The sequence below is a fragment of the Oryx dammah genome, unplaced genomic scaffold (genome assembly GCF_014754425.2).
Source record: "Oryx dammah isolate SB20612 unplaced genomic scaffold, SCBI_Odam_1.1 HiC_scaffold_12, whole genome shotgun sequence".
NCBI classification, from domain to species: Eukaryota; Metazoa; Chordata; class Mammalia; order Artiodactyla; family Bovidae; genus Oryx; species Oryx dammah.
Window position 1 is genome coordinate 63,735,477 of NW_024070196.1, and position 26,304 is coordinate 63,761,780.

A 26,304-nucleotide genomic window follows, 5' to 3' on the forward strand; every position below is an offset into this window, starting at 1 on the left:
CAGTATCAGGGGCTTTTCCAATGAGTCAGCTGTTTGCATCAGGTACTCTAAGAGTATTGGAGCTTCAGCTTCAGCATCAGTCCTTCCAAAAAGAATTCAGTGTTGATATCCTTTAAGATTGACTTGTTTGATCTCTTTGCTTTCCAAGGGTCTCTCAAGAGTCTTCTCCAGCACCACAGTTCAAAAGCATCAATTTTTCAGTGCTCTGTCTTCTTTATTGTCCAGCTCTTACATCCATACGTGACTATGAAAAGACCGTGGTCTTGACTATTTTTAATTTTGCTGGCAAAGTGATATGTTTGCTTTGTAACACACTGTCTAGGTTTGTCATACCTTTCCTGCCAAGAAGCTGTTGCTTCTGATTTCATGGCTGTAGTCACCATCTGCAGTGATTTTTTATTTTAGAGCCCAAGAAGAGGAAATCTGTCACTGCTTCCCTTTTCCCCACCTCTGTTTGCTATGAAGTGTTGGGACCAGATGCCATGACCTTAGTTTTTTTAATTGAGTTTCAAGCTGGCCTTTTCACTCTCCCTCTTCACCCTTATCAAAAGGATCTTTAGTTCTTCCTCTTGGCTTTCTGCCATTTGAGTGGTATCATCTGCATCTGAGGTTGTTGATACTTCTCCCTGCAATCTTGGTTCCAGCTTGTAACTCAGTGCGGCCTGGCGTTTCTCATGATGTGCTCTGTGAAAAGCTAGATAAACAGGGTGACGGTCAACTGTCCTGTACTCCTTTCTCGATCCTGAGCCAGTCAATTGTTCATACAGGGTTCTAAATTCTAACTGTTTCTTCTTGACAGGTTTCTTAAGAGACAGGTAAGATGGTTTGGTATTCCCATCTCTTTTTAAGAGTTTTCCATAGTTTGTTATAATCCACAAGTCAAAGGCTTTAGCATAATCAGTGAAACAAGAGGTAGATGTTTTTCTGGAATTCCCTTGCTTTCTCTATGATCTAGTCAATGTTGACAATTTGATCTCTGGTTCCTCTGCCTTTTCTAAACCCAGCTTGAACATCTGCAAGTTCTCAGTTCACATAGTGCTGAAGCCTAGCTTGGAGGATTTTGAGTGTAACCTTTCTAGCATGGGAAGTGAGTACAGTTGTCCTGTGGTTTGAACATTCTTTAGTACTGCTCTGTTGGGAATTGGGGTGAGGGTTGACCTTTTCCAGTGCTGAGGCCACTGCTGGGTCTTCCAAATTTGCTGACATATTGAGTGCAGCCAATAGAGTCCTCTCTTAGGATTCTAAATAGCTCTTCTGAAATTCCATCACCTCCTCTAGCTTTATTGACAGCAGTACTTCCCAAGGCCCACTTTGCTTCACACTCCAGAATGTCTGGCTCTGAGTGAGAGAGTGCACCATTGTGGTTATCTGGGTCATTAAGATCTGTTTTGTACAGTTCTTCTGTGTATTCTTGCCATCTCTTCTTCATCACTTCTACTCTTATTAGGTCTTTACCATTTCTGTCCTTTATTGTGCCCATCTTTGGATGAAACGGTCTTTGGATATTTCCAATTTTCTTGAAGAGATCTCTCGTCTTACCCTTTCTGTTTTCCTCTTTTTCTTTGCATTGTTCTTTCAAGAAGGCCGCCTTGTCTCTCCTTGCTATTCCCTGAAGCTCTGCATTTAGTTGGGTGTACATTTCCCTTTCTCCCTTGCTTTTCACTTCTCTTCTTTCCTCGGCTACTTGTGAAGCCTCCTCAGACAACCACTTTGCCTTCTTGCATTTCTTTTTCTTTGGGATGGTTTTATTCGCTGCCTCTGTACAATATTGTGGACCTCTGTCCATAGTTCTTCAGGCAGTCTGTTTACTAGATCTGATTCCTTGAATCTATTTACCTCCACTGTATGTTCATTTGTGTTTTATTATTTAGTTGCTTAGTTGCCAGGGTCTTGCCCTGGTGGATCCAGGGAATTCAAAGGTGGGGACGGCGTCAGTGTCCTTGGAATAATACATATTTAATTACGATATATAGAGAGATTAGAAACGGATAGTGTAGTAGGAAAATTAGTGGAGAAAAAGAGGCTGAATAATTTGGTTTACGTGGAATAGCATCCATGCTCCAGATGGGCATTCAGCCAGAGAAACGGGGAGCAAGAAAGAAGCGACATGGGGGAATCAGTCTTTCTGGAAACTGATCCGATTTCTTTATTTTGGGGTTTGCTTATATACCTTTAGTTACACATAGGGATGAATACAGAGTCACGTGGGGGTCAGCAGTCCTGACCTTTATCAAAATCAGGTGCTTCACATAAAAAGGTCTTAGGGATTTTACATCATCTTCTGGCCATGAGTGAGACCTGCTGACATTTTATGATCCTTTCTTTCTGATACCCAAAAAACATTTCTTCCAAGGGTGTTTTTTCTTAAACCAGGCACCACCCTCCAAATAAAGTTGCATTCCTATAGGGTGAGGGTGTAGTGAGTTACAGTCAAGAAAGGAATTTATTTAACCCAAGGTTAACATGATTAATCTTAAAGGTTAATGCTTATTTCTCCTATATGCTTAAAGGTTAATACTTATTTCTCCTGAATGCTAGTTATATTCATTATAAGAGCAGGGAACTTGGAGATTTAGCAGCAAACATCAGCCCAACAAATGAAAATCCTTTCACCAATGTTCCCCTTAAGATCTATTTAGTCTTAAGATAGTGATAAAGTTACATTTTTACATAGCAAGGACACAGTGATTTATAACAAAGTACAGTGATCTATTACAAAAGAGAAAATTCATTAACTCAAAAAGTCTAGTATTGCTAACCTTAAAAACTACTATATTTCCTTTTCTATATTCCAAATACATTGATTAATATATTCCCAGGTGCCTAAGGATATGGAGGCCTGGCGGCAATCATTGACTCAACAATGAGAAAAGCCCTATGCTAATTAAGACTTTCAGAATACTCCAAAACTCTCTGTGCTGTTTATGGTTGAGAGGTAGTAAACAATCATGTGCATAGTGGCAGGAGTATGGATAGTCCTGTCACACAAGCTAGTCTGTCAGCAGAGGTTTGACCTAAGACACCCTTGTCACACCCAGGGCAGGGAATTAGCAGCAATTATTGGCACAACAAATGAAAAACCCTTCACCAATATAATTCCTAACCAACCCACTATACTAATAATTTCCAACTCCCCGAAAGAATTTGCCTTTAGTAAGTCTAAAACATCTCGTGCCTCTCAGATTGGGAGGCTGTAAACAATCACATGTGGCCGGACGAACCTATACAGGTGGGCTAGATAACCTTCAGAGGAGTCTGTAAGCTGAAACACTCTTGTCACGCCCAGGAATTTTTATTGCCTTGGAGTTGCACGTTTACTCCTTTCCCGAGAGAAACGGTTCCCCGTAAAGTCAGAGGTGTAGGTGAGAGCATAAAACAGACTCTGGTTTTGGGGTAGATGCTCGGGAACAGGGGGTTTCCTGAGGCTTGATCACGCCTTTGCGTATGCTAAGCCTCCTTCCTCATGACCTTTGTCATGAGCGGAGTTCCTCACGCTGGCCCCCAGCACTTAGTCGTGTCCACCTCTTGGGTATTGCATGTCACTAAACATTTTTTTTCTGTTTTGAATATTTTGCCTCCCCGATTTAAAAAAATACTATGTGCTCAAGTTAAAATAGAACATTTACAGAATGTGAGATAGAAAGTTTCTTAAAATCCTTCCCCAGAGATGACCATAATTAAAGCTTGTTGCGTATTCCACTAGATCAGTGGGTCTCAAATGTTTTGGTCTCAGGACCACCTCAAGAGCTTTTGTTTATGTGAGGTATATTTATTAACATAAATGAAACTGAAAAATTAAAAAAAAACCTTTTATTCATTTAAAGTTCACTGTAAAGACATTTAACAAAAATAACGTATTTTTATAAGAAATGACTGCTTTCCAGACTCCAAAGTAACATAGTGAGAAAGTGCCCTGGTTTTATACTTTTCACAAATTTCTCTAATCTGGCTCAGTAGCAGACAGCTGGATTCTCCTGTCTGGTTCTGCACCCTCTCCGTGGTGACGTTTTCATTGGAGACTGTTCTGTTAACATCCAGTGGCCTGTCTTGCACTAAGCAGGCCTTTTTACCCACGCAGGGTTCCATGACATGTGTTATGTGTATGGAAAATGCTGACCCGTCAAGTTCTGCAGCTCTTCTAAATATTGACGCATCTCATTATCCCATTTGTTCATATCTGCACTCATCTTCACAGAAAGATCTTTAAAGTAGGAGGCTGTCAAACTCACAGTGGCAGATACAGGTTTTCCAAGTTCTGATTTTCACTTGAAAGCCCCAGTTTTATCAGTCAACAAAAACTCTTAAGTGGTTTTTATGGAAGTGACAGCCTCACTTCATTAATTTTTGAAAATGTCTGCCAAATACACACGTCTGAGTCACTGTAGTTTTTGTCACTTAACTGTTCTCTCAAGTAAAAATGATGTTCTGTGAAAAAAAAGGAAGTAGTCCAGCTTGCAGCTCAGACAGTAACCTGATATTTCTTTGCTCCAACCACTGTACTTGGGTATGAAGAGGTGCTTAATATATGCTTTCCGTTTGTCACCCAGAATATCATCAGTGTGCACTGTCTTGATTTGTGCCAAGGACCACTGTAGCTTTGGCATCCTCAGTCCAAATGTCAGCACAGCGAAAAAGTCCGATAAGTATGTCGGTATATAAATGAAAGTAGTTTTGACTTTGTAGACCTCCTGAAAGGGTCTTGGAGACCCTTAGGCGTCCCTGGATCATACTTTGAGAACCGTTGCCGTGAGTTTTTTCTTAGTGTCCTAATGTGTGTTTACAATGTTTATGTATGTTTATTTTTTAAATAGGAGAATATAGTGTCTTATAACGGTTGGGGTGAACAGAGTATTTCTGTAACTATTGTGTTGAGCAGTATCATTTCATGTCAGTGTGGGAAGATTTTTGTGACCCTGGGCACAAAACCTGATAGTCGCTGTGTTGGTGGCTTTCCCCTCAAGGGGGATGACATCCTAGAGTCTCTCTGGGGACTTTGCCCTGTCACCCCAGCTCTTGGGTCCTTCCAAACACCTTGTACACGCAAAAGCAGAAGGCCTAGCTGTGGACCGCTGTTCGCAGGTGCCTCTTCCACCAGCACTGGCTTCTGAGGGGAAGAGTGGTTTAGAAGAAAGCCTTCAGTTTTGACTAGGGAGCTTTCTGGGACAAGGAGGAAGCATTAAAACCATTGGCACGAAGAGCGTGGTGTCTCCTCGGAGCTGAAGGTGACGCTAGGCCTTGCTGCCGTGGCGTTAGCTGTGCGAGGGTGCCCCCTGCCTATGTCTTCCTCTGGGTCCCTGTGGCCCCAACTCTGTGTTTTCTGCCCCAGGGCCCACGGTGACACGCAGCACTGCAGGAAGGCTCTGCACCGGGCCGTCCAGTGCACCAGCGACTACCCGGAGCATGTCTGTGAGGTGTTGCTCACCATGGAGAGGACAGAAGGTGGGGACCTCGGCGCTGCCTTGGGCTTGGGACTTGTTCCTGAGGCCAGTGTGGTCGCAGGGCTGTAGGGCCTAAGGACACGTGTGTTTACGGCTCCCCCCTCTAGGGGCCTCTGCGATGAGACCATCATTCGGTGCTTGCCAGTGAGAGGGGAGTCCCGCTGCCCTTCTCACTCTCCATGTGCAAAGGGACCTGTGACGGGGCTCTAGCACAGGCCTCTTGGAGGACGGGGCGCTGCTGTCACGCGCAGCTTCCCTGGACCCGCTCTTCCCCGCTAGGTACCAGGAATGCTCTTTCTGCCCCCAGTCCTGACAAGCAGAACTGTCTCTGGATGTTGCCAAGGGCTCCCTTGGATCAGCAGAGCCTGTGTTCCAGCATAGTGCGGTGAGGCCCATGGCGAGACTGCTTTCTGATCACGTGTGCCTCCCTGGTGAATTTCAGAGCTTCCGTATACAGTTTTCACGGGCATTAGTCTGGATTTTGGGTACTATGAGTCCCTTAGAACTGGAAATAGACACCTAAACAGCAGCATCAGTAAGAAAAACACCTCAGCATTTATCATCTGAGGAGCTCTTAAAATAATCTTTTGATCTTAGTACAAATGTTTTGTACCTTTTGCATTAGAACGTTTTCAATAATCTTTGCCACTGAGAGCTTGTAATAGAATCTAGTCTGGTTTTCAAGTCTCTTTTCTAAAAGAGGAGTGATCTAAACACACCTGGAAGAGCTATTTGAGTTCTGAAACTTGAAACCTACACAAATGAAATCTTAAAATGGAAAACCAATTCTCCAGTTGTTACTCTTTGATGGAAGAGATCTCTCCTGGAGGTGTGGGGAAATTGAGACAATTCTATATTTTTATATCTTTCAAAATCCAGAGAAGTGAAACTTTGCTTCTCCTTCCCCTCAAGGTACTTTAGAAGACTGGGATATAGCTGTTCAGAAAACCGAAACGCGACTAGCTCGAGTTAACGAGCAGAGAATTAAGGTGACGATGCTCTTTGTTTCAAGTCTTTGAACCTCTGAAAGCTTTTTTTTTTTAAATTTCTTATTGGAGTATAGTGGATTTAAAATTCTCATAGTGATTTTGACTGTGTTTGGTATGAATGTTCCTTGTTAAAACCTTTGGGGTCATCCTGTAAGAAGTGTATTTTATTCAGTGTGTTAACTATGAGATCAGTGTTTAAGACTCTTTTTTTTTAGATTGGCTTAAAATGTTAACCCCAATAGTAAATCCTTTAGGTAGTGGGGTACTTAAAGGTTACTGAAATAGATGAAGAAGATAAAAAAAGAGCCTGACTGGTGTAGCCTAGTGGTTGGAGCGTGAGTGCCCCCAGATGAGTCAGGGCCCGTTTTATAGATGTTTTTCTTTTTACTGGTGAGTCATTCCTGGGGATCTTGGGAGACATACTATAGACTTGAGATGCAGCTCCTTAAGGGCCTGAAAAGGTGAAACCTAGCCCCTGCCCCGCGCCCCTCCCCGCCCCGCGCCCTTCCTGGTCTCCTGGGGGTGGCCGACCTCCTGGTGTGCTCACCTCTCCTGTCACAAGTCGGTGGACTTGGTGTAACAGCCACATCCAGTGACATGTCGTGTCCCGACATTCCAGGCTGCAGAGAAGGAAGCAGCCCTTGCCCAGCAAGAGGAAGAAAAGGTTGAGCAACGGAAGAGGGCCCGGGCCGAGAAGAAAGCATTGAAGAAGAAGAAAAAGACCAGAGGGGCGGACAAGCACAGAGCTGATGAGGATGATGAAAAGGAGTGGGGCGATGATGAGGAAGGTAACGCCTGGCAGGACTTTGATACCTGGAACATCCTAGACCTCCAAACAGGGTGGCGAACAGCACAGAGAACTTCATTCTGGAACCGTTTGAGGATAAGGTCCCGGAGGGCTTCCCTGGTGGCTCAGATCATACAGAATTCCCGTCAGTGCGGGAGGCGTGGGTTTGGTCCCTGGGTCGGGAAGATCCCCTGGGTCAGGAAGATCCCCTGGGGAAGGAGCAACCTACTCCAGGATCTTGCCTGGAGGACCCCATGGACAGGGAGCCTGGCGGGCTACATGGGGTGGCACAGAGCAGGACATAGTAGAGTGAGTAACACGCGAAGTGCCCGCCGCCTTCCCTGCCACTGCCTCCCCTCCACCTGGTGGTGCCCCCCTCCCCTGCTCGGCTCCCAGGCCTGCACCAGGTGCCACCCCTGCCGGCACACCGGGCACTGCCGTCCCCTTCTTGAGCGGCACCTGCCTTCTCCCCCGCTGCGGACTTTCCCTCCTCTCCTCACCAGGTGTGGACGTTTCTGTGCCCTCAGGCCCTGGCACCTGGCTGCAGCTCTGCCCTGTGCCTATACTGTACCCCCCCCCACCCTCCCCCCATCCCGCCACTGACACTTGACTCCCACTTGGTGGCTTGAGTTGTTGAATTTTCCGGACTGTGTTTCTGTCACCCCTGCCATTTCACATGTGGGCAGTTGTGGGTTAGATTTATTTCAGCAAACTCGATCAAGGTAAAGAGTGGTCTCTAGACACGAAAGGAGGCTCAGCATTTTCCTAGTGCAGAGCTATCAGCTGGAGTCAAAAGTGATGGAGTCACCGTTCATTTCTTGGGGCCTTCAGAAATGACCGTGGGTGGCTCACTGCTCTCTCGGGGTCCTGGTGTAGCAGGGAGGCACAGGGACCTGTGAGCACAGTGACGTGTCATGGGGGCTCGGGGAGCTGGGGGTAAGAGTCACGGTGGAGGCTGGGGAGAGCACGGGGGCCCGCGGGCTGCCGGAGACAGTGAGGCGCCTCCCCCATGGGCAGTGGCGCTGCACCCGGGCATCAGGGGAGGGCGATGAGTGTCCAGAGAGGGGGCCGGGGCCCGCAGAGCACAGCGTGGCCCGCTGTTCCCTGCAGCCTTGGGCTTGATCTTACTGGGGGCTGGGGGCTGGGGTCGGTGAGGCAGGCAGCCCGCCCATCAGTGCTCTAGAATGCGGAGTGCAGTGGGTAGGCCCCATCTGGAGGGCAGTGGGGAACTGACAGAAAGGTCTGGCAGCAGGCGGCCCACGCTGGTTGGTTTCAGTCCTGTCCCCCTGGCGGCACTGGGGAGTGTTGGTTGGAGTAGAGTATTGTTAAGCTCTGTGGAAGGACATGGGACAGTCATGAATGTGGGGAGGAGTTAGTGCTCTGTACCACTTCCGGGTCACTGAGGTGCTTGTTTACATGTGGCCCCTAGGCTCCATCCCCATCTCTGCCCTGGGCTTTCCGGGAGGGGTCCTAGGGATTTGCCGGGACAGTGTGGAGACCTCCAACCTTGACCTCTTGTATGGTTGAGCATGGACGATGAGCATTTAGGATGTCACTTGCACCTGAGTTGTCCCCTCCCCCAGATGTCATTGGGGCCAGGCAAGGAGTGGGATGTGCTGGGAGGGTTGGGAGAGACCTGGCAGAGGGTGGGGGGCGTGCACCCTGGCATCTGCTTGGGTCTCGGTGTCTGGTGGGGAGAGCTGTCTCCCTGCTTGGTGCACCCTGGCTCAGCTCAGTGCCGGGAGACTGTTACCTAACCATCCTTTCCCTGACGACCCACAGAGCAGCCCTCCAAGCGCAGGAGGGTGGAGAATAGCGTTCCTCCTGCTGGGGAAGCGGAGCCGGGCTCTGAAGCCAACCTTTCCGGGAGCAGCGCCCCCACGGCCACAGAGCCCGCCTCGGAGCCGAAGGAGGTGCGGGTGGGCACCCGGCGGAAGGACGTGCCCAAGGTGCTGCACGACAGCAGCAAGGATGGCGTCACTGTCTTTGTCAGCAACCTGCCCTATGGGCTTGGGGAGCCAGCCGCCACTCTCCGGCCGCTCTTTGAGGCCTGCGGGGATGTGGTCGAGGTGCGCCCCATCTTCAGTAACCGCGGTGACTTCCGCGGCTACTGCTATGTGGAGTTCAGAGAGGAGGCGGCGGCTCTGCGGGCGCTGCAGCTGGACCGGCAGAGTGTTGAGGGCCGGCCCATGTTCGTCTCCCCCTGTGTGGACAAGAGCAAGAACCCCGACTTTAAGGTTGGTGTGGGGGGTGAGCCCGCCTTTCCATAGGTTGCAGTGGGACAGACTAAATGCTCTTTGCCTCCTGTCTTTAGAATCTAAGTGGAATGTTTGTTCGGAGTGAAATGCCTGAATTAACTGGGTCCATTCAGAGCTGGTTCGCTTAGGTCTCTACGTGGGGCTGGTCACTGAGCTGCTGATGTTGACAGGTGATGGTAGCAGGAGGCACTGTGGAACAGCTCCTCGCTGTGGGGTGGTTAGGAGTGACGGGGCTGCGCCCAGCGTCTGGTGTACCTTTCGACCCTCACCCAGACTCGGAGAATGGCGGCCTTTATTCTGGCTGTTTTCGAGAGGAGGAAGTGAAGGCTTCAAGAAGTGAGGGACTTGCCCAGGGCCCAGGGCGAGTGAGCAGTTCTTCGCACCCAGAGCCAGCTCTGGCCCAGCCTGTGGATGAGGCCTGACCCTGTGGTGTGGGGAGCTGGGCTGGGCCCGGGGTGTGAGTCCTCTCCCTCCTCCGCAGGTGTTCAGGTACAGCACTGCCCTGGAGAAACACAAGCTGTTCGTGTCGGGCCTGCCCTTCTCCTGCACCAAAGAGGAACTCGAGGAGATCTGCAAGGCCCACGGCACCGTGAAGGACATCCGGCTGGTCACCAACCGGGCCGGGAAACCCAAGGTCGGTGTCTGAGCCTGGAGCCTGGGGGAGCCTCTGTTCAGATTACTTGGTTCTAGAGTGATTTCTGGTTTGTCTGCTAAGAAACAGACAAGATAGCAGAAGGATGGGTGCACTAGGCTCTTTCCATTTGGAGTCAGGTTACTTGTATGTAGATGACTACACTGAAAAGAAAAAGGCATTGCAAGAAAAGCTACCACAAATTAGCAGGGGCTCCAGTGCGGCCCCGGGCTGTGGGGCCTTGGGGTGCGGTGTCCCCTTTGCCGTCTGCTCCCTCCCGCCCGGACCCCTCTTCACGAGGCCTCCGGCATCTCCCCGAATCCCTGCCCTGGTGTCCTCCTTACCGTGTTCTCCCCTCTGGTTCCTCAACTTCGTGTGAAATCCTTGACCACGTTTTGAGTAGTTAAGAAGAGTTTGGTTGGAGAGAGGCCCCTTCACATTTGTCCACGTTAATTGAGAGCTGACGGATATATCAGCATTACTGGGTTTATGCTGGCCCATCTCTGGCACTTGGTGCATAGAACTTGACGAGTTGTCTGAAGTTATGGTCAGTTGCAGAAATAGGGGAGACTAGGGCAGGGAAGGAACCTATAGGCCAAGGGAGGGGCCCTGAGTGGGGAGCCGCATCCTGGCTTGCAGCGCTGACCTGGCCGGGCCTCACACACCCTCAGGGCCTGGCCTACGTGGAGTACGAGAACGAATCACAGGCGTCGCAGGCCGTCCTGAAGATGGATGGCATGACCATCAGGGAGAACGTCATCAAAGTGGCCATCAGCAACCCTCCGCAGAGGAAGGTTCCGGAGAAGCCGGAGGCGAGGAGGCCCCCGGGCAGTGCCCTGCTGCCGCGGCAGGTCTACGGAGCGTAAGTGTCACGCGCGCTGGTGCGGCCTTGTGGCACCACGGTGACCCCGTTTCCCTCTAGGGCAGTGAGTTAGGCGGAGGGTCAGGCCTGCCTGCTCCTTCCCTGGGTAGGGGTTCCCCAACAAGTCCATGCCGAAGGCCAGCCCAGAAGTGGGCCCTCTCTCGTCTATGCTGGTTTACACCAGTGGTTTATTTAAGTTTTAAAAAGATTTTTTAAAAAGACGGTGGTCACTCTGAAGTCCCCTTTGGCAGGTGGATCCACGTGTGTGGGTCCCAAACCTGACAGCCGGGTGTTCACCAACTATGACCCCAGCAGAGCTGTGTCCTCAGCCCATGGGCATGAGGCAGCGAGGTTGCAGGGTTGTCTGGTGAGGTCTGTACGGTCACAGCCGTTCCATCCACCCTACGCGTGTGACTCTGTTGCACAGCCGTGGCCCTGGCCAACAAGTTGTGGAAAAGGCGGAGTTTGTTAAAGTCACTGTCCCGATAGCCAGTTGGGGAGCTCAGGGCCCGTCTCAGCCTTCTTGTGTGTTGCTTTTCACCTTTTGTGTTGGGGTGGTCCAGGACCGGCCTGGCTCACGCCACCAGTTGTCGCTTTGGGAGGTCCATGCAGTGTTTGCTTTTCCAGGCGGGGGAAGGGGAGGACCCAGCTCTCTCTGCTGCCTCGCGCCCTGCAGCGCCCCAGCGCCGCCACCGCCCAGGCTGAGAATGGTCCTGCCGTCCCGCCGGCAGGTGCCACCCCGGCCACCACTGAGGCTCCCAAGATGTCCAATGCCGACTTCGCCAAGTTGCTCCTGAGAAAGTGAGTGGGACGGTGCGAGAAGGGAGATGCCTTACTTCACGCTGGCCGGGAAGACGCCTGGTGCCCAGCAGGGCCCTGGCCATGCAGGGCCAGGTGCAGGGCACGGCCACACGCTTCCTCTGGTTTAGGCAGGACTGGAAAAGGGTGTCCAGGGAAAGATGTTGTGAGTGCTCCCTCATATTGAGGGCAAGAGGACGAAAACCACCACTCCACAGGCTGGGTGCAGGGTGTAGTTTTCTGAGATACTTATGTGTCTTGAAAGAGCTGAGAAACAGAAGTGAAACTCGAACACTGTTCTGAGACCCACTTGTCCAAGTATTTTTGGCCAACTCTGGTCCCTTTTTATAAGACACTTCTGTACACCCTGCACAGCACATGTGCCCGTCACTCTTTTAATTTTTAAAAGACAAAATGGCAGATGCTAGTAATTCACCAGAATGGCCTATTTTAGTAAAGGGGTGGGGAGGGACGTCACTTAAAAAACATCTGATGGAGTTTTGTTCATGGGGGCTGTGCGTTTTTATATTATGTATTTGTAAATGACTTGTCAACCCATTGTTTTGTTTCCTCAAAGCAAAATATTTGTGACATTTGTTTTGTGTAGGAACTTTGCGTGCCATCTGCTATGGACCATTTTCTTTGCCTAGTGACTAGTGAACTGTGTTCTTTGTCTAAATACTGAGTTTCAGCCCTTTGGTTTTGTTTAAATACCATGTCAAGTGCAAACTTAAATTCTCTCCATTTAGCTTTGTTTATTAAACTGAAGTTCTCTTAAAAACTTCTTGCAGAAAGGTACTCAGATGTGTGTTCAAATATGTATTTTGAAATGGGTGTAGCTGGCTTTACCTGATAGATGTGTAAATAGACCTTTTGTAAGTCAGATCTGGCTGTTTTGCTTTAACCATTTCAGCTGTGAGACCTCCAGTTTACAGCAGTTGGGCGCTTACAGCTTTTCTACCCCTCATCTTTTATCCAGCATTTATTCCTTTGAAAGTGATGTTGCCAGTTCAATAGGAAAACTGACTTTATAAAGGCACTCTGGGGGAAAATATCGGAATTCTTTCCTTTGTGATGAAAAATCGGCTCATTTATCTGTTTTTAAGGGTTTTATGCATCAGTCAGGCTTTACTGTACTTTCTGGTGTAACATTTTTAATAGGCCATTTGAAACAGGTAAGTAGACGGAATACTAAACTAAACCCCACATGCCTGCCGTCGAGCTCCAGCCTTGCTCAGTCCATCTTCGTCTCCACCTCTCTCCTGTACCCCCTGGGTCCCACAGGGAGACCCCAGACATCACAGCACCCCTACTACTGGAGCACCTGTCTCTACGGACTTGAAGACAATGTTTTATTGTTATTTCTAGAAACATGAGTAGTGTTAATGTCAGCCATCCAGACAAATTGCCAATTTCCTATTGTTTCGTAATAACCCTTTTAATCTGTAGGTTCTCTGTACCTCATCCTTTGCACAGAACGCTTGTTAGGTGTTTTTGAATTCAGGCAGCAGCTTTAAAGCTGTCAGAAGAGCCTGTGTTCTCTGGGGGTGGCTGGCCGTCCGCTCCCCTGCAGAGGCCTGTTCTGTGGGTGAGAGGCTGCGGGTCAGGGGCCGTGAACCTCTGCTCTCAATCCAGGTCACAGGGCGCTAGGGAACGGTGGTGTTCTCCTGCTGTTCCAGTCCTCTGACCTCACTCCGTCCTCTCAGGCGTACACAGAGCTCGTTAGAGGTGGGCCTTTCAGACTTGAGCAGGACCCTGATGGGTGCAGGGTGTCGACTGTTCCAGAAAGAGATTTTCAGGACCATAGGAGTGGGTTTGTGTTGTCCCTGGCTTGGGAGTGGAGGGGGAACGGGTGATGAACAGACAGATGGAAGACCATTTCGGCTATTTCAGTCTTAGTGCAAGGTCAGTGGTTCAGCCCCGTTAGCATAACCAACCAGTTCTGTGTCTCTTTCTTGTGACATCACCATCTTGGGTCTTTCTTTTTTTTCCTCTCTCAACAATACAGGGCTAAAGTTCTGAAAGAGTCCCTCCTTCATCCCTAGGACAGAGAGGAACATCTCTTGAGGAAGGTAGCAAAGTCTTAGGCATTTATGTAACAAAATACTTTATTAGTAATTTCTTAAAATAATACCATTCAAATATAGCTAAAGTGCAGATTTCTCCCTCTAGTGCAAAGCAAGCCCTTCAGTCACGCTTCCTTGGTGTGCTTACAAAAAGCAAAACGGTAGAAGAGTTAAGGTTTAGGAAATATCTTACGGCATACAAATAGAAAAATATCTTTTATCAAGGTTTGAATAACTCATTTGGGGCCATTTCATACATCTTTTCACTTATCTTTTAGAAAACTGCTCTGCTTCTTATCAGAAGAGGGTCCTCATTACCGTCAGGATCTGAACTGTCTCCTCACACAACACTCGGTGGGCATTCACCCTCGTTCAGACAGACAGTCCAGGGTTGGACATCTCCAGCTCGGTCCCCGGAAAACGGGCTCAATGGTGTCCAACCTCAGGGCTCAACGGCAGCAGTCATGTTGGCATCTGTGCCAGGTAATGATTGAAAAGATCTGCCTCCATAACGACAGTGTGGGTGTGTTACATGTAACATTTCATCTTTTTACAAGTTGCTAGAAAAATAAGGCCATGCCAAGGCAATCTATGCTGCTTCCCCCGAGGGGACAGGAGCTGTGGGGCAGGTAAGTGGACAAGAGGGACGCTTCCTGGCTGCAGTCGAGGGTGTTTCTTGGTTCCTACAGAGCGGCATCCTAACTCATCACAAACACTTGTCTGGTACTGACTTGTCATCTGTCTTCAATGGGTCCTAACACTTGATTTGCAGCAGGATTTAACTGTCGGGTGACAAACCCAGAGAACCTTTGGACTAAAACATCTGGTCTGAATTGCTGCAAATACGAGAAACATCAATAGAAACTAGGCTAGCCACACCCCTGTTCTTAATTAGAAAAACAGCCACCTCTGGTACCAGAGTTTGGCAACTGTGGCTCAAAGCATGTTCCTTGGACTAAGCAAGGTGTCTAACTAGAGACATGGTGAACACTCGCTTCCTGTCTCAGAAGTCTGCTCTACCAGTAAGATCAGTCACCACACTAAGCTCTCTGTAGGGGAGCCAACGCCTGTAAGCAAGCTTTCAGTCCTTTCTCAACTGCGACCGTCCCAGGGAGGCACAGACCCTCTCAGCCGGTTCCAGAAAGTGCTGGGAGGAGTTACTCCTCCAGGCCTCAGCCCACACTCCTCACCTTAGTGCAAATTTCGCTCCAGAACCTGGGTTCTGGTCACACGAGCATGGATGCCCCCGAAGCCACTGGGACCACCCCAGGGGGTCAGGGCCGCCAGCAGACACCACACGTGTGCCAGCTCAAAGGAAAATAAATAACTTGGCTCAGTTATAAGTTATCTTGGGGACAAGGCTTAATAATTTAGTTTTCTTCTTTAAAGAGACATTTGGAGGTAAAGAATGTTTTCAGTTTCTTACCCATCTCCTTCTGCTCTGGGAGATGACTAGGTTTCTAGAAACGTGGAGTTTTTTTTTCCTACGCTGGGACATCCCTTGCCACCAAGGAGGGATTTACAGCGTTAGGGCTTCACCGGCAGCGTCTCCTTGAACCCAGAGTGGTTGGGTCTGGCCTCTGGCAGTGCCACCGGGTACTCCGTGGTGGCGAAGAGCAGGGTGTCCAGGGTGGTCTCCGTGCACTTGGCGATGAAGCGGATGAAGGGCCTCACGTCGCCTTCGTTGGCGACCTCCAGCACATGGTAGTACTCGGACCGCTGCTCCTTGCGGATGGTGATGGGCGGGTAGCCCGCCTGCATGAGGATGAGGTTCATGAGCAGGCGTGAGGTCCTGCCGTTGCCATCGATGAAGGGGTGGATGTAGACGAGCTTGTAGTGGGCCAGGGCCGCGAACTCCACGGGGTGCAGGTTCATGGCGTCCTCCGAGTTGAGCCACTGCACGAACTCCTGCATCTGCTTCTCCACCTCCTGCGGGTGGGGCGGGATGTGGTGGCCCACCAGGACCTGCGTGGCGCGGAAGCGGCCGGCCTCCACGGGGTCCACGTAGCCTAGCACCCGCCGGTGGATCTCCAGCACGTCGCCGATGCTGACGGAGCCCACGCGGGACAGCAGCGTTGTGTTCACGTATGTCATGGCCGCGTGCATGCCGATGACCTCGTTCTGCTCCTCCAGGCTCTTCCCCGGCACCGCGTAGCGCGTCTCCAGGATGTGCCTGATCTCCGAGAGCGTGAGGGTGTTGCCCTCGATGGCCACCGTGTGGTAGATGTGGTGGTAGTACGTCTCCTCCATCACCCGGCGCAGCGCGGAGTTGCCCTTGGGGATGGACATGACCTTCTTCACTTTGCTGTCGATGATGCTGAAGAAGCGCTGGTCGATCTCCTCCACCAGCGGCAGCGTGCGGTCGCGGTTGACCAGCGCCTTCTCATGGTGGGGCGCGATGGTCAGCGCGCGGGTGTACAGGTAGTCCGCCTGGATGATGTCCTTGTCCTCCTCCGAGAAGATGCCGAACTCGTTGAGCGCGTCCACAAAGCCCGGGTCCATCTTGAGGGCGTGCAGGAAGAGCTTGTGGGCCTTCTGCCGCTTGCCCTGCCGTTTCATCTCCAGGGCCTGGTTCAGAGCTGCTTTGGCCTCCAACTTGCCTGCTAGAAAAGAGCCAGAGACACAGGTCAGGGAAGATGGGGGCAGGCAGAGAATGTTCAGAGGGGCTGTCACTTGGGCTGTCTCCCCCACGGCCTCAGGGCCCCCTCCAGCCAGGCTACACCTGCCCTTCCGTGTGCCCGTCTGTGCAGACAGGTTTGTTCCCTGCAGCTCCATGGGGCCCTGGGCTGGTCATTGTCCATTCAGTCCCTGAGCCACTCTCTACCGTGCGGGCATCAGCTGGGTGCCCTGGCCCCCCCTGAGTGGTCATGCTCCTGGACGGCCACAGCGCCCATCCCCTACAGCTGCTCTGGCTCGCGGCCACTCTAGTGACTTCTGGAGGTGTGGGTCCCTTCTCCCTGCATCCATATGCCCTTTAGACCCTGACTGTGAAAGGCTCCCCACTGCTGCTAGGCCCTGGGGGGCCTCCTCATTCCTGGACCTTTTGACCTAATGGTTTTCAACCAGACCCTCCATTACACCTGGCCCTTTTCTGCCGCCCTTCCACCTTCAGTGCCAGCCACACTTACTGGGTGGCTTTTAGTCCAAGGGTGCAGCGCCCTCCTACCCTTTGCACCTGGATCACTCTCCTCTCACGCCTTCTTCCTCAGGTCTCCGCAGGCGTCCCCTCCTTCAGGGAGCCTTCCTGGCGTGCTCCCTTGGCTCCCTCTGCTCCATACACCACCCCTATCTTGGCCACCTATCACCTTGTCTACCTGGGAGCTCAGGGCGACCACGTGCCCTGCACACAGGACATAGCAGGCCCTCTGAACACCTGTGGGATCAATGATTGTTGAGAGATGGCCAGTCTTACCTGGGGAGGCCTTGGTCTTGACCGCCAGCAGCGCCGCACCCCTGGAGGTGAGACTGAGCTCCGTGGACGGCCTGGTGCACTTGGTGACCGTGGGCTGTGCCCGCTCCAGCTTGCTCCTGAGCAGGTAGAAGCCCTTGAGCACAGTCAGACAGTGTTCTTCCACGGTCCCCAGCGGCAGCAGCAGGGCCAGCAGGGAGCCCAGCACCATGCTAAGCAGCATTGCCCACAGGAAGCGGCCCCAGACCGAGACCCACTTTGGTTCAGTCACTGCCATCACCGAAGCCATCGACATGAGTGTCATCTGGGCCCAGGGGCAGGCCCCTTACACACATCCACAGGGGCCTGGGAGAGAGCTGGACCTGCAGGAGGTGAAGCGGGAACGACACCTTCATAACAGGTTTGGCTTCAGCAGAGTCTCAGAGACCTACCCCCTCGCCCCCACGCCTCTTAACTGATGACCGGGGGTGGGGGCAAGGCAAAGATGGGTGCCACGTCCAGGGTGGTGCGACTGAAAAGGAACGCTGCTGCCGCTCAACACTAAACACTTGCTGTGTGCCAGACCCCGTGCTGAACCCTGGTGGCGGCCTCTTACAACCTCTCCTGTGATACTCAAGTGGAAGCCTGGCTCTGCAGCTGAGACAGGTTCAGGGAAGTGAAGGCCCTTGCCCAGAGGCACTTGGACAGCAAGTGATGGCCTTGGGACCTGAGTGCGGAACCCATGGCTCTAGTCTCCCCACTTAGGCACAAATCTCTGTGACCTCAGACCCAACACTGGGTGTTCTGGATACACAAGACACATGTCCAGAACAACTAAGGCAGTTCTGAGGCTTGTTTGAGAAGTACAACTGTTGAGGGGCCTGACTTATTGCAGCCTGGGCAACCACCTCCCCCTGCCCTGGCCCTGACATTACCCACGATACTGTTTCCTGCTCTGGCCTTCTTTTTCTGGCCTGTCCAGCAGGCATCTGGCCTAGAGTTTGCGCAGTCTGAGTATCTTAAGAGGAACTCTGGTTGTGGGTCTGAGGCCGTGATTGCCCTCTGTGACAATGAGCAGGTGCTTGGGGCTGGCAGTGGGCGTGGAGGAGGCCAGTCTGCAAGCACCATTGTACTAACAGTAAGCATTTATTAGGCAACTATGGTGTGCTGGGCACTGAGCTGAGTACCAGCTGCGCCTTATCTCCCCACTCATCCCACCGAGGTAAGCTGCCCCTGGCATTAACTTTTCAGCTGAGGAAAACTAACACACTGAATAAGTCAATACCCAGACGACCCACAAGAAGTAAACAGGCATGAGGAACGAATCCCCAGTGCGTCTGTGTCTAGAGTACCTAGGTCTTAACTCACAACCAGGGCCCAAGCAGCTACTCCTGGTACTAGACCAAGACCCTGAACTGATGACGTTTCAGGGGGAGCCTGGCTGGTCGATACAGAACATCTGAAAAGGCTTGGTACAAACTCTAGTGGCGAGGTACAGAAGACGGTGCGGGTCACTGCTCCGTCCGGGTGGTCGGGGCTCTCCGGCCGGCTGCAGCTTGCCAGGGAGGAAGTGCGTTCCTGGGAGGCACGAATCTCAATGCTGACTAGCTAGGAAGCGGGAATCTGAGGACCCCAGAGGACACTGAACTAAGGTCATCCTGGGGGCCCGCCCCTTTCCGAACCCCACCCAGGGTTCACTGCCCCGCTGCACCCTTCCCCGCCCACCCCCTCCTCACCTCGCGCCGCTGCGGGGCCCTGTCGCCACCTTCTCAGCGCTCGCAGTCTCGGCTGGCGGCCGGCTCCCTGGACCTCCGCCGCCGGCCCGTGGCCCCGCCCTCGGCGACCCGCCATTGGTCGGCCCATCAGCCTCTTCGCAGCGGATTGGCTTCCTCAACTTGTCGGCGTCTCGCACTTCCGGGGTTCCGCGTCGGCCTCCGCTTTCCCGGGAAAGACGCGCCGTGGGCCACTCCCATTGGCTGACTCCTGTATCGGTCTCGTGCTCGAAAGGGCCAATAAGCAATGGGGAGGGCGGGGCCAGGGCGACCGGCGGGCGCCCTGGGCACGGGGAAAACCTGCGCCTAGGGGGTTTTGGGGCCTTCTGGGTAGCGACTGGGAAGCGAAGTTCCGACTGCCTTTCTCTTAGGCCCAGGGGAGGATGAAAAGGGGCCCTGGAAAGGAGGGAACCTCAGTTTCGTTAGGTGTAAAGTGAGGAGGCTGATGGTTTAAACCTGTGTCTGACTTCCCAGCCCTCATTCACAGCCTGGTCTCTGCTGCCAGGGCTGCCGGCTTCTCTATCACCTTCTTTTCCTCCTAAGTTTTAAATTCACATACTCTTGAGAAGAGCCAGCCTGGTTCTCCTGCCTTCCCGTGTGGACAAAGAATGTTGCCTGCCATTTCAGTAAACAAAGAATGTGGCTGCCATTTCGGTAAACAACAGACTATGGCCATCCCAGAAGCCATCAACCAGCTGTCCAGAGGGTGTGTCCTGAGGGGAATTCAGGATGGAGAAAAATAGGATAGGAGGCCTAGACAGTTCAGATGCAATCAAAAGAATAATTTCAATGAGCCTAGATTCTTCCATCTTCTCATATATAGGAGAGCACTAAAGTTAACTTGAGATGTCTGTTTTTGTGATTAACGGTCATGTTTGGATGTTCAATTGCATCTCTCCCCCACCCCACCCTCCACACGGCCCCAGCAAAAACTCATCCTAGCTCCTTCCTTACCTGTTTGGAACAGATCTTCAGAGCTGAGAGACTGTATTGGGCCATATAGTCCTCAGTAATGTGCCCGAATAAAACAACTTTGAGGTTGTATGGTTTTTGTTTTTTTTTTTTTTTCCCTTCAGTTGACAGAAGTTTTCCTTGAAGCAGAGAGCTGAAACCTCCATCTTAATTCACAAATATTGACATTAAACACGCAGGATGCATCCGGAAAAGCTAAGCTCTAAGTACCTGAGGTTTAAAAAAAATTGTTACCGCTGCAGATTCTGAAGTCAGAGAGACCTGGGCTTAAATTCAGACTTTGTCACCTCCACTCTGTGTGTCCTTGGGCAAGTCTCAGCTCCCCCATTTGTAAAATGGGGGCTAACATCCTGCCTCACTTTTGCCCTGAAGTTTGGGGTTTGCAGAAACCCTGACACCAAATCAAGCTCCTCTTACCCCATGCGCAGCACACCAAGATGCTGAGAGGCTGGGGTTCACAGCAAAGAGGACTTCTTTAAAAGGCAGCCAAGTGAGGAGACAGCAGAACAAATCTCACCCTTCTCTCGGAAAGCCAGGGGCTCAGGGTATCTACTTGAGTTTCTCTTGGGTTTCCCTTGTGGCTCAGCTGGTAAAGAAACTGCTTGAATGTGGGAGACCTGGGTTCAGTTCCTGGGTTGGGAAGATCCCCTGGAAAAGGGAAAGGCTACCCACTCCAGTGTTCTGGCCTGGAGAATTCCATGGACTGTATAGTCGATGGGTTGCAAACACTGAGCGACTTTTTTAACAGGAGGGAAAGGGGTAGGGCACAACTTTTGAAAGAATGATGTAGCCCAAGGACACGAAATAAACCAATTAGAATCAAGTGGGACCAAGATGGCAGACAAAACTAGACCTTGATCCTCAATCCGAAAGTGAAATGACACACCCAGAGGTGCCACGACAGTTCCAAGGTGCTGTCAAAAGACCAAGAAGTGGGCGGTAGCCCAAATCCTGGAAATCTCCACCCCTTCTCAAAAATAGTTGGAATAATCCTCCCACTCATTAGCATATGAAATTACCCAGCCTATAAAAACTAACCATGCCACATTTTGCGCTGCACTTGCCCTTTGCAATGGCCCATGCTCTATCTGTGGAGTGTGCTTATCTCTATATCTGAATAAATCCACTACTCACCTATCATTTTTGTCTCTCACTGAATTCTTTCTGTGATGAGACATCAAGAACCCAAGCTTCATTAGGTCCTGAAACCAGGTACCATGGGTTTTGGCTGGGTTTGAGTCCCAGCCATGTGGGTTCAAGTTCCAAGCAGGGTTTTTGCTGGATTTGAGTCCCAAATATTGTTTCCTTGGGCTCCAAAATCACTGCAGATGGTGATTGCAGCCATGAAATTAAAAGACGCTTACTCCTTGGAAGAAAAGTTATGACCAACCTAGATGGCATATTAAAAAGCAGAGACATGTCCGTCTAGTCAAAGCTATGGTTTTTCCAGTAGTCATGTATGGATGTGAGAGTTGGACTATAAAGAAAGCTGAGCACCCAAGAGTTGTTGCTTTTGAACTGTGGTGTTGGAGAAGACTTTTGAGAGTCCCTTGGACTGCAAGGAGATCCAACCAGTCCATCCTAAAGAAAATCAGTCCTGAATATTCACTGGAAGGACTGTTACTGAAGCTGAAACTCCAATACTTTGGCCACCTGATGTGAAGAGCTGACTTATCTGAAAAGATCCTGATGTTGGGAAAGACTGAGGGCAGGAGGAGAAGGGGAGGACAGAGAATGAGATGGTTGGATGGCATCATGGATTCAATGGACATGAATTTGAGTAAACTGTGGTAGTTGGTGATGGGCAGGGAGGCCTGGTGTGTTGCAGTCTATGGGGTCGCAAAGAGTCAGACACGACTGAGCAACTGAACTGAACTGAGTCCCAGTCACATGGGTTCAAGTTCCAAGCAGGGTTTTGGCTGAGTTCAAGTCCCAGCCACATGGGTTTGAGTCCCAAACTGGGTTTAGGCTGGGTTCGAGTCCCAGCACATGGGTTTAAGTCCCAGTCTGTGGTAAACGATTTCACTTTCACTTTCAGGGTATTTACGAGATGAATAAAGCTGTTGCGTGATTGGAGGCATGGGGACCATGGGGCAGGTAACTGGAAGAAGGCGTGAAAATGATGGTTCTGTGCAGGCATAACTAAGCTACAGGCCTCCACACATTCGAAAGATCACGGAGGGACCCTCACCATGCCCAGGTGAAGGGTGGGTGATCCTAACCCATCTCAACCAGCTCAGGTCAATCTAGACACATGACTCCGACTCTGGTAAACATCTTATTGTTTAGCTACGGGCACTTGTGGCATGTAGCAGGGTCCTATAGTTCTCCCCATGCCCCCTGCCTGCCTTTTGTCTGTGGGAGAAACTTTCACCAAGAATGAGTTTAATTGGAGAAGTGAGAAAATGCAGACACAGAGGAAGAGAGTCCAACAAAATTAAATAATAGCTTTGTCATTATGCGCAGTCAAGGACCTTTCGAGGGCTATAGATACTATTCTAAGTCATATCTTGTGAGCTGTCTGATAGATACTGAAACCTCCACCATTGGAAGAAGTTAACCACATGATGGTCAGAACAGCCATGAATAAGCTGCCACAATTCCTAAGAACTGGCCTCAAGAAAATGGGAACAAACCTACCCTGGACCTGAAGATTAATTGTACTTAAAACCATCAAAACAATGCGGGTCAGACTGCCATACAACCAGTTTCAAGATGACTGTCAGAGCTGATGGTGCTGTTTCTACGTGCAGCCCCCTTCCCCCACCTATAGAAGCTCTTTCCCACTGTTTGTGGTGGGTAGCGGTGAGAAGTCAGCCTCTGGACTGAAATCCTTCCTCCACCACCCTGGCTGCGGGCAACAAAAATAAAGCAAACTTTTGTTCCATTACTGTTCCTTCTTTGTCAGCTTTTGAGCAGCGAACAGTCCATGCTCCACTTTTAGTTACGCTTGGGGAACACACAACTCTTAAAATGACCTTAGTGGAGGCAGATGAAATAGATTCAACCCACGGTTGCCCCTATTTTTGGATCATTCCTTAATCTTAAGGAATAAAGGCAACAACCGTTCTGACTCTTTCTTGCTGAGAAGGGGTGTAGCTTGATGGATCAAACCATTTAGCACCATTCATTTGAAAATATTCTCTTGTTCCCAGATTCAAGTTAAAATTTTGATCCCAATAAACAATCACCACCTACGTACCAGCTGTCGGCATTTATAGGCCCAAGATTGGTAACCGAAACCACAAAGATGTAGCCTGAGGGGGAGCACAGAATGCCAGACATTTGAAGCTCCAATACTTTGGCCACCTGATGCAAAGAGCTGACTCACTGGAAAGGACCCTGATGCTGGGAAAGATCGAAGGTGGGAGGAGAAGGGGACATCAGAGGATGAGATGGTTGGATGGCATCACCGACTCAATGGACAGGAGTTTGAGTAAACTCTGGAAGTTGCTGATGGACAGGGAAGCCTGGCGTGTTGCCGTCCATGGGGTCGCAGAGTCGGACACGACTGAGCAACTGAACTGAACTGAAGTTCTTATGGAAGGAACATAGCCTGGGAAAACTGAGTACACTTTCTACATATCTTGACTGAGTAGAACCTTGCCAGGGGCAGACACCAGGGTCTTAAAAAACAAATCCAAGCAGAGGGCCTTCCCTGGTGGCCCATTTGTTAAGACTTCACCTTCTACTGCACGAGGTGTGGGTGTGATCCCTGGTCAGGGAGCTAAGATCCTATATGCCTTGAAGCCAAAACACCAAAACAGAAACAATATTGTAATAAATTAAATACAGACTTAAAAAAAAAAAAGGTCCACATTAAAAAACAAAACATGACTTTAGAATCTAAGAACACAAGGAGAGGACCAAATTTCAGCTTAGTCAAGAAAAAAACAGGGGACAGGAAATTTTCTTATTAGCCCAATTTATTACTTGTGAAGGGAGAAGGAAATGGCAACCCACTCCAGGATTCTGGCCTGGAGAATCCCATGGACAGAGGAGCCTGGAGGGCTATAGTCCATGGGGGTCACAAGGAGTCCAACATGACTGAAGCGACTTAGCACAACCTTGCTTGTGAAGACAAAGTAAAGTTAGGGAGAGTCAGAAAATTAATGAGAGGCACAACAAAGGAATCAGCATGATCCATTACAGAAAAAAGATTTTGGATAACATGTCCAACAGCTAGAGAGATTAGCACTTTTCAAACTTTGGCACAAGTAGGTAGTGGCTGAATTGTCCTTCCAGGCCTGGGAGGGTCGAAGCCAAGAGAAGGCATAACAAGAGAAGAATCATCCTGGTAACCAAATGAGAGAGTTAATTCTTAAGGTAGGTTGATAAGGAGTCCAGGGCTCTTGAGGAGGAGAAAGGGGTCTGGGTTCTCAAAGAGGAGAAAAGGACATTTTTTTCCAACATTGCTTGGACTTCTTTGGTGGCTCAGCTGGTGAAGAATCTGCCTGCGATGTGGGAGACCTGGGTTCAATCACTGGGTTGGGAAGATCCCCTGGAGAAGGGAAAGACCACCCACTCCAGTATGCTGGCCTGGAGAATTCTGTGGACTGTATAGTCCATGGGGTTGCAAAGAGCTAGACCCAACTGAGCGACTTTCACTTTCACTTCACTTTTGTATTAGTCACATAAAGCATTTTTTCTTAAACTCTGAGTTGTTATGACAACAGTCTTTAAGACTAACTTGCTTTAAGCCATGAAATTAAAAGACGCTTACTCCTTGGAAGAAAAGTTCTGACCAACCTAGATAGCATATTCAAAAGCAGAGACATTACTTTGCCGACTAAGGTCCGTCTAGTCAAGGCTATGGTTTTTCCTGTGGTCATGTATGGATGTGAGAGTTGGACTGTGAAGAAGGCTGAGCGCCGAAGAATTGATGCTTTTGAACTGTGGTGTTGGAGAAGACTCTTGAGAGTCCCTTGGACTGCAAGGAGATCCAACCAGTCCATTCTGAAGGAGATCAACCCTGGGATTTCTTTGGAAGGAATGATGCTAAAGCTGAAACTCCAGTACTTTGGCCACCTCATGCAAAGAGTTGACTCATTGGAAAAAACTCTGATGCTGGGAGGGGTTGAGGGCAGGAGGAGAAGGGGACGACCGAGGATGAGATGGCTGGATGGCATCATGGACTCGATGGACGTGAGTGAGTCTGAGTGAACTCCGGGAGATGGTGATGAACAGGGAGGCCTGGTGTGCTGCAATTCATGGGGTCACAAAGAGTCGGACACAACTGAGCGACTGTACTGAACTGAACTGAACTGCTTTAAGCCCAGAGCTCATGATTACACAACAAAACAACTCATCTTGCTCAAGGGTTTGTTTTTCCCTAAGCTCTGGACTAATGATTATATAACAACAATATATCTTGCTCAAGGACACATATCTCCTTCTTAACAAGAAACTTCTGACTAATACTGTTATCTTAAGATGTCTGTTGTGGGACTGGGTCTGGTAAAAGTATATCAGGCCTTGATAAGACTAGTGAGCAGGGCACTGTCCTTCCCCCTTCTGATGTCTGTGTCAGAAGATTTCTCTGTCCCTTTTCATAATTTAATAAAACTCTGCTACACAAAACCTCTTGAGTGGTCAAGGCTTGTCCCTCGTCCCGAAGTTAAATCTTCGGAGATCACGAATCCAACATCATTCACCGTAAGCTATCACTAACAAGTTAATTAAATTGTGTTCTGGGACTTCCCTGGCGGTCCAGGGGTTAAGAATCCACCTGCTAATGCAGGGTACATGGGTTTGATTACTGCTTGGGGAAGATCCCACATGCCTCGGGGCAAAAATGCCCATGTGCCTACTACTGAGCCTGTGTGCTCAAGAGCCTGTGCTCAGCAACAGGAGATTTTAATGTTTGGTAGAAACCAACACAAGTCTATAAAGTGATTGAAAGTGAAAAGTGAAGTCACACAGTCATGTCCGACTCTTTGTGACCCCATGGACTGTATGTAGCCTACCAGGCTTCTCCGTCCATGGGGTTCTCCAGGCAAGAATACTGGAGTGGGTTACCATTTCCTTCTCCAGGGGATCTTCCCAACCCAGGGATTGAACCCGGGTCTCCCGCATTCCAGGCAGACGCTTTAACCTCTGAGCCACCAGGGAAGCGATTAACATTAATTAAAAAATAAAAAGAGAGAAGCCACTGCAATGAGAAGCCCATGCACAGTAATTAGAGAGAAGCCCTTGTTTGCAGCAACTAACGAACGCTGGTGCTCATCAACAAAGAGAGTGCAGCCAATAAATGAATAAATACAATTTTAAAGTAATGATAAATAAAATCTAGAAAAAGAAAAAAAGAATCTGCCTTGTAATGCAGGGGACATGGGTTCAATTC

At 50.0% G+C, this 26,304-nt stretch overlaps 2 protein-coding genes and 1 non-coding gene across 6 annotated transcripts in view; 1 reads left to right on the forward strand and 2 right to left on the reverse strand.

The window, feature by feature from the left end:
- SART3 (spliceosome associated factor 3, U4/U6 recycling protein) overlaps positions 1–12,646 on the forward strand; it is a 41,196-nt gene extending 28,550 nt beyond the window's left edge. For all 3 annotated transcript variants that reach the window (XM_040250953.1, XM_040250954.1, XM_040250955.1), the window contains exons 13-19: positions 5,327–5,439; positions 6,351–6,427; positions 7,047–7,215; positions 8,997–9,451; positions 9,954–10,106; positions 10,775–10,965; positions 11,593–12,646. In XM_040250953.1, the coding sequence (XP_040106887.1) occupies positions 5,327–5,439; positions 6,351–6,427; positions 7,047–7,215; positions 8,997–9,451; positions 9,954–10,106; positions 10,775–10,965; positions 11,593–11,770 (1,336 nt within the window). In that variant the 3' untranslated portion in view covers positions 11,771–12,646. The remainder of the gene's footprint in view (positions 1–5,326; positions 5,440–6,350; positions 6,428–7,046; positions 7,216–8,996; positions 9,452–9,953; positions 10,107–10,774; positions 10,966–11,592) is intronic.
- A 1,200-nt stretch (positions 12,647–13,846) lies between these two features.
- On the reverse strand, positions 13,847–19,041 carry FICD (FIC domain protein adenylyltransferase). 2 transcript variants are annotated; one of them, XM_040250957.1, is made up of 3 exons: positions 18,954–19,041; positions 17,242–17,600; positions 13,847–16,429 (listed from the first exon to the last, which is right to left on the reverse strand). In XM_040250957.1, exons 2-3 carry the CDS (start codon positions 17,540–17,542, stop codon positions 15,357–15,359), a joined length of 1,374 nt encoding a protein of 457 aa, XP_040106891.1. In that variant the 5' UTR covers positions 17,543–17,600; positions 18,954–19,041; the 3' UTR covers positions 13,847–15,356. The 2 variants fall into 2 exon arrangements, with proteins under 2 accessions (XP_040106891.1, XP_040106890.1); XM_040250956.1 differs by having other exon boundaries at positions 13,847–16,432.
- A 6,959-nt stretch (positions 19,042–26,000) lies between these two features.
- On the reverse strand, positions 26,001–26,072 carry TRNAS-GGA. Its single transcript has one exon. It is a non-coding gene; the product is annotated as a tRNA-Ser (tRNA).
- Between the last annotated feature and the right edge of the window lie 232 nt (positions 26,073–26,304).